Source organism: Cylas formicarius, unplaced genomic scaffold (genome assembly GCF_029955315.1).
Source record: "Cylas formicarius isolate icCylForm1 unplaced genomic scaffold, icCylForm1.1 PGA_scaffold_10__41_contigs__length_53128322, whole genome shotgun sequence".
In the NCBI taxonomy this organism is placed as follows: Eukaryota; Metazoa; Arthropoda; class Insecta; order Coleoptera; family Brentidae; genus Cylas; species Cylas formicarius.
The window spans coordinates 45,995,465-46,008,156 of NW_026844214.1; the positions used below are offsets into that span (position 1 = coordinate 45,995,465).

Consider the following 12,692-nt stretch of genomic DNA (forward strand, 5'->3'; position numbering starts at 1 on the left):
AACCAAACAAATTCTTTCGAATCAAAAGAATGTACTTCTGAACTGGTCTTTTCATACAAATCAATTAAAATTCAATCTGCTATGGCATTAGGACGGTTGGTAGGTATATGAACGAAAAAACACTAAGAATCAAGAAAATACGGAATAATCTTTTGGGGGGAAAAGTAGTACTATTCAAGGCTGTTTTATGAGTCAGGGAAGGGTAATCAGAGTAACTAGAAAAATGGAATATAATCAAACGTGCCGAAATGTATTTCAACAAGTGGGACTTTTGACATATTTGAATGCCTTATGTTCCTTCACAGAAATAAACATTTATTCCAACGACTAAATACAGAAAATTATAATAAGACATCGGAATATTACAAATATCCCTTACATCGCTTGAAAATAACACAAAAGGGTCCTGCGTATGTGTGTGTAAGACTATCAAATAAACTTCCTCTGGATGTTAGACGAATTAATAATGCAAATGTGTTTAAAAGGGAAATTAAAAACTTTTAATTCAACTTGAGCCAGACAACTAGACAACTATCTAAATAAATGTAAATAATCTTTATGTAACATTAAGAATATAATATAGTATTACGATTGTTCTAGCAATAAGTACCTCTAGTTGCCGTTGACTTATTGCGGAACTTTGACATCATTTCATTTATTGTTAACATGGGCAACAATCTTTGGAATAAAGAACTATCTACTTATAGAGGGTGATTCTATAAGGGTTTCCACTCTGCTTTTTAGATACCCTCAAAAAAAAATAGTAAGATCACATGATCACGGCGGCCAATTGATATCGCCGTTGCGTGAGATAATCCGACCAAGAAACTTGCCCCGCAGTAATTGCATCGTTTCTCTGGATGTGTGACAAGTGGGTCCATTCTGTTGGAACTACAAATCTTCAATGTCCATACCTTCCAACTGTTCCCAGAAAAAATCAGATATCATGTTTCGACAGCGAATACCGTTAACCGTAACAGCGTTCTCCGTTCGCGAAAAAAAAAGTTCCAATTATTCCTCCGCACCAAAATGCGCACCAAACAGTCACTTTTTGAGGATGCATTGATTTTTGCACAATCTCTCTTGGATTTTCTAATCCCCAAATACGAGCATTGTATTTGTTTACAAAGCCACCAACGTGAAAATGTGCCTCATCGCTAAAGACGATTTTCGTTGAAAAATGAACCCCTTGTTCTCGTATCCATTCTGCAAACACGCGGCGCTATTGATGATGTCGAGGTTTCAACTCCTGAGTTATTTCGACTTTATATGGGCGTAGGTGCAAGTCCTTTGTTAAAATTCGCTGTGTGGTTGAATACGTAAGGCCCACTTGCTGCGATCGATGACGAATCGATGTGTTTGGATCTTCGGCTGCACTTTCGAGAACAATGGCAATATTTTGATCTGACCGACCTGCACGAGCACGTTGAGGGACTTTGAGGTTAGTTACAGATCCAGTTTGCGCAGGTCGATTTTGGGCTCCGAAAAATTCATGCATTTACATTTTTTCTTGATCGACCATTTTCATATTAGGCTTGCACAATTTTTACACGTTGTTCAGTCGTATATTGCTCCATGACTAATTTTGTTTATGTGTTGAGTTTAGAAATCTCATATGATAATAAACAAATACAGTGGCGTTTCAAAAATATGTCAGATTGTAATGTGGAAACTCTTATTGAATCACCCGTTGTATCTAAAAAAAGGAGAAAAGGAACTTACAACAATTTAGATTTGATACCTTCTATGAAGTAATGGTAAGAATCCCACACTATCAGGCAAGAGTATAAGAAAGCATTTGCATAGAGGAAAATATTCGCGATTTCTCGAAGACAAACTTTCACGCTTTTAAAACAAAAATGGTTTTAAATTAGTTTGTTTCCTTTTAATTGAGGTACACTATATGGGTTTGATTTTTGATAAACTGTAATTTTGAATACGAAACATTGTTATTATTATTGACGTTGTTTGACCGCACTTAAACCGTCCAATAAGACAAAAAATAAAAATCAAAATTCCGTCTTACGGGTAGGAGATTACCTGGATGCAACCCTGACATTATTTTCTTAAGCGTTACAAATTGGACGGATCCGGGGTGTGATTTAGAACCGGTATATTTTTCACGTCGAAAAAAGTCAACCCGACGAAACTAAGACAAATTTTCCGGTATATATTTCGGGGGCGAAGCGGGAGAAATTTACATTTTTATGCGAAGGGGCGCAATTACAAAGTTTTAAAGTGGCTACGGGAAACGAAGACGGAAACTTTCCCGCTGAAAAGGTCGGATTTTTGTGCACGCCTCGAGAACCTTTTGTTTTTATCCCTTTTTTATATTTTCCATTTATTACACCGTTGCAAATGTGTAAAATAAACTGCATAATTGTGTGTCCAATCCTTTAGTCCTTTTTGCCAACTGGAATCTTTACAAATGAACATTGGACTTCAATATAAATTCTAAATCGGCCATATTTCTTCCCGTTTTAAACAAAAACCGTCACCGCGAGTCTCTTCTTCTTCGCCCTCCTTTTTTCCGCCCCACTCCTGTGTCAGGGGTTTGTGCCGAGCCCTCCACCCTGCTCGAGACCTGGGGATCCTCCTCAGATCGACCTTCCTGAGAACGCCCCTGCTTGTTGGAGACCTCCTGGGGCCCGTTCTCGACGTTATACCCTGTGCAAGCCCTTAGCCACGACACGACAGGGTGAACAGGGTGAGCTGGTCCACGACTGGTTATTTGTCAGCTCTATTGGATTTTTACCTCCTCATGCCTCCTTATTACTAGCCACCCAGGCCTGTGAGAGCCTGGGCTCCCCTATCCGACACCCGGGGACACGCCTCATAGATTGCTCAACCGCAGAGGGTAAAGTATAAGTATTGCGATAATTACTACACTGTTCTATACTATAATTATATAATTAGAGAAATAAAGTAGCATTTTCTGAAAATACCTAGGTATTTCCTCTTATTTTCTAGATTTGGCCGTTACTGTTATTTCTAAATACTTACATATTGTTATTATTATATATTACTTAAATATTGTTTCTAAATAATTAATAAATACCTATTATCTCATAATCCGTTTTATAGGTAATTAATACTTATACGGATTTTAGATTACGTCTGAAAAGGGAACATCCGAACAACGAAAATAAGAAAAAATTGCATACTTTTTTCTAATGATATTTAGGTTAGACGACGGTAATAAGAGGATATTTTTGAATTGAACAGGGGTGGCTTTTACTTGATGAAAATCGATTTAACGACAATTAAATTAGAACAAAAAATGTTCAGATTTTCGATGTTATTTATTACTTTATGACCGCTGTTTCGACAACACCGTGCCTTTATCAAATACAAAATATGAAATATTCCCACATCTATAAATACAATCAGGTGGTAATAGATATATAATAATAATAATAATAACAATAAAGTTGACGAATTTATATTTTTTCGTAATTTAATTTTAATGTTTTTTTTTCTTTCTTTTATAATATTTAATTCTTGTTTAAACATTTCTGTGGAAAGTGGTATATTAAGTAGTCTATGTGGAGGGTGATTTGAGTTATTATGAATAACTGTGTGCGTGTGTGAGGGTTCACCATAAACCGTCGTGGTGGTTTACCATAAACCCTCACACACGCACACAGTCACCCTCACACATACAAAATGACTGCCTTTTATTCTTTGATCCACAGACTACTTAATATACCACTTTCCATAGAAAATTTTGAAAAAGAATTAACTATTATAAAAGAAATAGCATTTACCAATGGTTACTCGGAGCTATTTATCCCATAGTATATATCGAACCCAAAATGTATAAAACAATAAAATACATAGGAGAACCCAGCAAGAAAATTTCGAAACATCTATCTAAATTTGGTTTTAAGATTTTTTTTAAAACTGAAAACATCATTGCAAAAAGTCCGAAGCCTGATCATGTTCCAAAATGTATACCGGACAAACAGGTAGAACATTTAAGAGTCGCATTAAGTAACATGAAAGAGAGTATTAAAATAAAAGTTCGAATTCTACCTATGCCATTCATTTAAATTCAGAAATAAACAAGTTTGATGATAGTTTTGATATTTTACATAATAAAACAAAAAGCGAAAAATTTGTTGGAAGCTATGGAGATTAATAATATGAAATATTCGAATCTATTACTTAATGATAAATTATATTGATGGTATTTATAGATATCGGAATATTTCATATTTTGAATTTGATAAAGGCAGGTGGTTGTCGAAACAGCTGTCATAAAGTACTAAATAAGTGTAAAAATCTGAAGATATTTTTGTCTGATAATGATAAGGCGTATATTTCTATGCTTGATAAAAAAACGTTGATTTTTTCATTTTTTCTGTTTATTTTCGGAGCACCAACTTGTATACTTAATTATTCAAAAAACTTGTATATATACCTAGTGCTATACTTAAACTGCGCTGCCGTCTGTAGACGGGTTGTAAAACCTTCGGTAACTAAGGTAGAAATCTGTAGAAATTTTAATATCCCTACATTTTCCCTGGATTCCCGACGGGGGATACTGGCCAGTGGCTTTCCCATTCATTCATACCTGGTTCATATTTAAACTGTTTTTAGAATTTCTGGTATGGATAATGATGTCAAAAATTAATTTTAAATTGATAGCAAGGCGTATCTTATGCACTCCTGTGTATAATGTTCAATCAGAATATGCATCAGATTTCCGATTCATCCCTTTACAGGCAGACATGTATAGGGCGATTCAAATGGAACGTCGGGTTTGATAGGGAATTAAAATTAATTTATTTTCTTAAAAATAGCAAAAAAAAATCACATCACTCTCTTCAGACGTTTTTGAGGTTTGAAACATCAAAAATACTATCAGGCATATGACCTCCCCTACTAGTCTTTCATGTAATTACTGTCAATGAAATTCATCATAATTCGATGACACATCGATTTGGATTTCAGTTCCATCCAATTTGGGAGTTTGTTGTTTGACCGCTATCTACCAGCTCATTAAAACCAGTCACATGAAGTCACATGGTCGAGGTGGGTTGACTTAGTATCCTCGCAAGGAAGGTTGGGGAAGAAGGAATATCAGTGAGCATTGCATTACAACGAACTCCATTAAGAGTGACTGCATTCCCTTGTTAGTCTTTAAAAAAAATGGGTCGATCAGACCTCTATTCCAATTATCACATGACCGTAAATCCTTGAGGGTGTATTTCTCCTTCTTCAATGAAGCTTGGATTTTCAGATCCCCATATTTTGCAATTTTGCTTATTAATAAAGCGATTGAGATTTGAACATTTCCAAGACTTATTTGCAAAACTTGCGTCGTTTTCTGTGGTTGGTTGGTTTGAGATTCTCAGTTGTTTGCACTTTGTAAACCTCAATGATAACACATATCAAAATCGAAAAAAAAACGGCCCTTTCAAATCCAACGTTCTTTGTAAGTCATCTTTTAGTCATTCGGGTTGTAAAAATATCGAAACTTGTACGTACTATTTACAAAACTTCTGCATTCCTCCTGCATCGGTTGTCGTTGAATCGAACTTGCTGACGTTTCGCCAATCACCAAGTAGCTCTGAAGCTCCGAAGAAGCCAACAGGATGATTGGATCAGCAAGTTCGATGCAGGAAGAATCCAGAAGTTTCTTTGAAAAATTGGAACAGAATCCAGTACAGTACTATAAATTCCTATAGAAAGCAAGTAATTGCACCTAAACTTTCGACTAAAGTTATAATGTAGCGAATGGTACTTTAACAAACTAGTTTACCTTGGCAGGTTCAGTCGAAAGGAGCTGCTGCAATTGACTCTTGTTGCCGCCGCCGCCACTGTCCTGGCCGCTTTTCGGTGAAGTACTCGGAGGTGGGGCGTACTGAATGCAGCTAGAACCGTGAGGCGAAGCTGCGTCGCCAGACGCCGCACCCTGCGCAGGCGACATCGTGGTACTGCTGCTAGTCGCAGGGGGCGGACTATGGTGGTTCTCTGTGTGCCTCCTCAACGATCTAGCGTCGCAGTAACTCTTCCCGCAGCCTTCTGCCTTGCACTCGTACGGTTTTTTGTTGCGATGGGTTAGCATATGGCCGTTCCTGAGATTAAGGGTTCGTAATTTAAACATGGTGTTATAAGTTCAATCAAAGGACAAAATGGCATCCAGAAAGGGTTTTGAGGGCAATGTTTACTTTCTAGGGGGAGTCTCTGGCTGATTGGGGAGTTCAAGGGTATGGAACGAGTGTAGGTAGCGTGTTGGAATATATCTGTGCGCTTTGCATTGAAATGATAAAAGAGGGAATAAGTGACTTGTACTGATTCTTGTAAATTGCAGCTTTTAAGAACTCTGGGCGCTAAGTGGTGCCTGAGAAGTTCACGGTGATCGGTACATTGGATTGTTCAGAAAAGTAGCATTAAATTTTTTATTTATCTTCACCGGTTTTCGAGAGAATAATTATTTTTTGTTTATTTTTAATTACTACTTCACTGGAACCAATAAAAATTTAACATTTTCGACATAGCTTGGGAGATATCGAACATAATTTCTTAATATCGAAATTAGTTCAACATTATACAGGGTTGGTCAAGACTAACTACGCGATAAGAAAATGGTGGAAAGTGCTTTTTTTTAAATAGAACATTCTCTATATTACTGCATATTCAAAGGTCAAATTAAATGGTCCCTATACCTATATCGTTTGGCAGTTCAATAAAAATTTAATCATTATTGATTGTGGTGCAAATTTCGCAAATATAATCGGTTTAGAATGAAAGGAAACCAGTGTTCCAATACACTGTTTTGAATCTTTATTATGCATGGACAATGAAACCCAATTATTGCCAGAACATGCAGAAAATTTAATAAAACGAATCCTGATTTACAGAACATGAACAAGATAAAATGTACCAGAATTAAGAAATGAATAAAAATTTTACATTAAGTTTTCGATTTGTTCACCATTGCATTCTAAAAACTTCAAAATCCGTTGAAGTGGAATTATGTCAGTCCAATGGATCTATTTGTTCAAAGCATTGTACATCGTAAAAACCTAATCCCATGGCCTACACGTTAAAAGCGAGGGTAATTAAGCAATTCATATAATTAATGTGATCCCTCCTCAGTGTAGTGAGCCGGTGTCCCATCTGGTGGGTATTTTGCAGCATTTAATGGCTCATCGTAAATTAAAAAACTCACTTCTAACAAACAAAATACATTTTAATACCCTATTCGGAAAATGTTGCTATCGTTGTTACAAATAAAATAAAAGCTTTTGAATGCAGACAAAAAATATTTCTCAAAAAGATACCCAGATCTTTGGTAAATTTAAATGGATGCATCTTATGATATACAAAAATTTTATAAACGGAGCTGCAAGTTATTTGCTGCGCTATAAATCGAACCATTTGGATAGGCATGAAAATATACCAAAACGTTTATTACATTTTCTTCGTTTGAAGTAACACGCTTCAACATCGAAGCGTTAAAAATATTTCAGATCAATCCAATGTGGCGTTGGCAGTAAACTTCTACGGTGAAACACCTAGTGCAAAATGATATGGTAGACTATTAAAACCAAGGCATTTGTAGAATATCATCGAAAAGAACAGGGTCATTATCCATTACAAAATTGTTAATGAAAAATTACTTTCCGGAAGCTCATGCTTGGAGTATAACAGCAGATATTTTTGAGGTTTCTTTTATCAACAATATAGGGAAATGTGACATGATGTGCCTACTTACAGGTGGTCCTGTCTCTTGAACGCTTTCCCGCATACTGTGCAAACGTACTTCCTTTCATCGCTGTGCGTTAATTTATGTTTGGCCAATGCTGATGCGTTACCGAAGACCTTGGCGCAAACCTAAAATAAAAACGATTTACGAATTATCATATGTTATCCGACAAACGGGAGGGAAAATCCGGAAAATGCGATAAAAGAAAATTGGTAAAATTTTGCGTAGCTCCTGGATATTTTATGATATGTAAGTCGAAAATCCCTTAAATGTTACTCAAGGAATAGGATGTCTTTCCTCTTCATATATCCTCGCTGCATACGCCAAATCCATAGTATTCTTATAATTTTATCAAAACGTTTTTTTTTTTATTTTCTTTGTGAGACGGAGTATTTTTTAAATATATTTTCTGCTATAGTTTTTAATAAATATTTTAAAATTTATTACTTAATGAACTATGTTATACAGGGTGAGTCAACGATAGAGTAAAGTTCATTTTCTCATTAGGTTCAAAAGTTATATTTTGTAATTTTTCAACTTTTGTATTAGACAATAATACATAACTAAACCTAACGGTTTTTCCAATATTTTAATTTTTCTAAAAAAAAATCGGATCGAATCAAAAAAAATATTGGAAAATGATGTAAAAGGAGGTCTTAGATAGAAAGAGTTGCAAATAGTGGAAAAGTTAAACTAAGTCGCAAAGTGTTATAAATAGGTATATGACATACTATATAAAAGTGGTAGGATTTGGTGAGATCATTCAGAAAGAATACTAACATATATGATGTGCCATCTAAAAATATAGATGTTTTCCAATTTAAAATTATCCAAATTTTTGTTTATTTCGAGCACCCTGTAACATCTAAATCAAATTCCGATGCATATTTCTTTTAAGTCATTTTCTAATAAAGTTGATATTAAATATGAGTAATCTAGATTCAAAAATAATTGCTCTATCGTTTTTTTTTGCAAGTGGAGAATCTAGTATCTTTTTAGGAAAATTAACATATTGGAAAAACGACTAGGTTTAGGTATTCTATTATTAGGAATTCAAAAAGTCTGGTGTATTATTTCAAAAAATGTATGTTTCCTTCATCACACTTTTTTGACCCACTTTAAAATAATTTTAGATTATGCATCCCAACAGTCTTTACCATTTTCTCATAACTTTTGAAACCGATGAGATAATGAATTTTACTATTGTTGACCTTGTACTCAACGTGCATTATTATATTGTACTCAAGATATTACAATATTTATTCACAAATTATTGTTTGCATTTCCCTTTGTACAATTACATGCAGGAATGCATACTCAAAGGTTTTTAATGGGGTCTACTTTAAGACTTTTGGTCTTTTGCATCTTCTTGAGGTCTCTATGCTATAATGCGCTTACGCCACAATTATCTGATAATAACATTTATTATTTTTACGTCATCTGTCGAATAGTAAACAATTATCTTCAGTTCCTAGAATCAGACGAGGAACTTCGTTGCCATTCGGTTCGTCAAATATTCATTTTCAAGCAACACGTATAGGGTGGGCCGTTTATCTTGGGACGCAGCCTTATCTAAGAAACTATATGGAGTGGAGCCAAAAGTTAAATACAAAAGTTAATTGAGGTATTACAAAATTTTAATTTCTTTTAACTTTGTTTATACGGAGTGTTTACTTTTGGTATTGTAAATGGAACACCTAGTGTATTACTTCGTTTTTGAATTCTTTACAAAATTCTAGATATGTTTTGTGTATAATGTCTTATATCTAAGTCTAACTCTCAAAGTGGAGGACATTTTGAACAATGCAACAACTACAATAATTATTATCTTTTGCGAGCCATCAATTTTTATCGCGGATCCTTGGTCTTATTCTGCATAAATAATGCATAACTATCAACTATGAAATGGTAAATCATAGCGACAGACACTTTAGCACTTGTTTAATTCAAACGCGTTTATAGCCACTTAACTGAAAAGGAAATATTTCATAAAGTAAAATGTTTTGAATATACAACAATACAATAAAATATTAAACTGCCTTACATTTTAATGTTACATATGATTATAAAAATAGGTAATTTCCATTTAAAATAATAGTCGGAGCGTGAGCATTGAAGATGCCAAGTGAGATTTTGGCGAAACGTCTGCAGGATTCCAGTCGGATGCAAGAATTGCAGGATTCCAGTCGGATGCAGGATTCCAGTCGGAGTTCAACGAGCGAACGGATGATATCCCGGAATATAGTGTCATCATATATATATATATATATATATATATATATATATATATATATATATATATATATATATATATATATATATATATATATATATATATATATATATATATATATATATATATATATATATATATATATATATATATATATATATATATATGATGACACTATATTCCGGGATATCATCCGTTCGCTCGTTGAACTCCGACTGGAATCCTGCATCCGACTGGAATCCTGCAAATCTTGCATCCGACTGGAATCCTGCAGACGTTTCGCCAAAATCTCACTTGGCATCTTCAATGCTCGCGCTCCGAAAACACTTCGAACACTGCAGTGTTCGAAGTGTTTTCGGAGCGCGAGCATTGAAGATGCCAAGTGAGATTTTGGCGAAACGTCTGCAGGATTCCAGTCGGATGCAAGATTTGCAGGATTCCAGTCGGATGCAGGATTCCAGTCGGAGTTCAACGAGCGAACGGATGATATCCCGGAATATAGTGTCATCACATTTTTCCATCCGTGAATCAATACGTGAGAATATATATATATATATATATACAGTGTGTCCAAGATAAGGATGCACAGCATGGGGATCTCGGAAACTATAAGAGATACAGTGTCGGTTAAATTAGACAAAAGTTGCGCATTTTGATACCGAACAAGATCCCGTTTTACAAATTTGAAAATTCCAAGCCGTTCCGGAAATATCCGAGAAAAACCGAAATATTGCGATTTCGTTTTTATTATTTTTTAAAGCTATTTGAAAAGATATGAAAAAACGGAAAACACTTTTCCATTGGCACTTTTTAATCTCTCCAAATTGACGTTAACAAATTTTCATTACAGCGTTTCGATTCCATGGAACCACCATCAACTTTGATTTTTCTTATAGGACGGAAAAAAAGTACACACAGTATTAGGTTGTGCTTTTCATTGCGAATTCAACGATGTACGATACAATACGGTTACTTATGTTTTTATCCAGAAAAATGGCTTTTTAATACATTTCTAGTATTTTATTGTAGTAGGCCATGAGATCCGAACGATGAAAGGCAAAAGAAAATGGTTGACAAGTTCGAGTTAATGTGTTTATTTATTTACTAACTCTAACTGTTCATTTAACATAACAACTAAATCCAACAAGTTAATGAAAAACAAATTCTATAACAAATGTTCGAATAAATGACCTCCATTTTCTAGGCATAAGTACGCCCGTCTCACGGTAGACTCCAAAACACGACTTAACATTTCAGGAGTAATTTTATTAAACGCTGCTCGTACTGATTGACGTAATTGTTCCTCGTTGTCAAAACATTCTTTGAATACCTCATTTTTTATGTAGCCCCATAAGAAAAAGTCCAAGGGAGTTAAGTCCGGGGACCTTGGAGGCCAAGGTGTTTCACTGTAAGTCCCAATGTATTTTCCATCAAACCGTTCAGTTAAATATTGGCGAACTTCTCTGGAGTTATGGGCTGGGGCACCATCTTGTTGGAACCAGCAGCCTTGCACAGCGTCTAGCGGTAAATCATCTAAGGCATCTTCTAAATCGTGCCTCAAGATGTCAAGGTACCGCTCGGAAGTTAAGGAATTATTATAGAAAATAGGGCCTATAATCTTGCTACCAAAAATCCCACACCAAATATTAAACCCAAAGCGAACTTGATGTCTGGATAGTCTATTAACACGTGGATTTTGTTGCGACCAATAGTGTGTATTGCGCCTGTTATAAATACCGTTATTGGTCACCATACTTTCATCAGACGAAATCACTTTATATGGAAAATTAAAACTCTCATCACACATCCTGGTATACCACTCACAAAAATGTCTACGTCGTTCGTCGTCACCCGGTTTTAATCCTTGACATATTCTGAATTTGTAAGGCTTAAATTCATTTTTCCTTAAAATAAACTGAGCTGTAGATTTAGCTACCCCATTCTGGTCTTCAATTTCTCTGGTAGAAGTTTGTGGATTTTCGATAACAGATTGTAGAACAATGTATTGGTTTTCTTCATTGGAAGGTTTTTGTCGGGATAATGCAGGCTTCTTAAATGATCCATATTCTTTCAGATTAAATAACAAACGCCGAAAAATACTCTTGTCAGGTTGTCTCCGCTCTGGGTATTTGTTAGAATACATACGCTCGGCTTCCACACAATTTCTTTGGCATCAGATGTAGCAAGACAGCATATCACATTTTTCTTCGTTGGTAAAATTACCTCCCTCCATTGTGGAACAAAATAAATTAGAAAAAGACAACAACAATAAAAATACAAAAACAATAACTAAAGGAATAAACTTATGATCGACTGATAACAAAGACAAATAACATTAATGTATCATTGAAATTGACTGGATGTCATTTTGTCATGGCCTACTCCATTTAAATGCTGAAATGTATTAAAAATCCATTTTTCTGGATAAAAACATAAGTAACCATATTGTATCGTACATCGTTGAATTCGCAATGAAAAGCATAACCTAATACTGTGTGTACTTTTTTTCCGTCCCATAAGAAAATTCAAAGTTGATGGTGGTTCCATGGAATCGAAACGCTGTAATGAAAATTTGTTAACGTCAATTTGGAGAGATTAAAAAGTGCCAATGGAAAAGTGTTTTCCGTTTTTTCATATCTTTTCAAATAGCTTTAAAAAATAATAAAAACGAAATCGCAATATTTCGGTTTTTCTCGGATATTTCCGGAACGGCTTGGAATTTTCAAATTTGTAAAACGGGAT

At 34.9% G+C, this 12,692-nt stretch overlaps 1 protein-coding gene across 6 annotated transcripts in view; it reads right to left on the reverse strand.

The window, feature by feature from the left end:
* Nucleotides 1-12,692, reverse strand: part of LOC132701551 (uncharacterized) — a 731,275-nt gene that overhangs the window by 67,306 nt on the left and 651,277 nt on the right. For all 6 annotated transcript variants that reach the window (XR_009618790.1, XM_060669616.1, XM_060669597.1 and 3 more), the window contains 2 exons: nt 7,727-7,845; nt 5,768-6,083 (listed from right to left, as the gene is read on the reverse strand). Coding sequence is in view for 5 of the 6 variants with exons in the window: in XM_060669616.1 (XP_060525599.1) it covers nt 5,768-6,083; nt 7,727-7,845 (435 nt within the window). In the remaining variant the exon portion in view is untranslated. The remainder of the gene's footprint in view (nt 1-5,767; nt 6,084-7,726; nt 7,846-12,692) is intronic.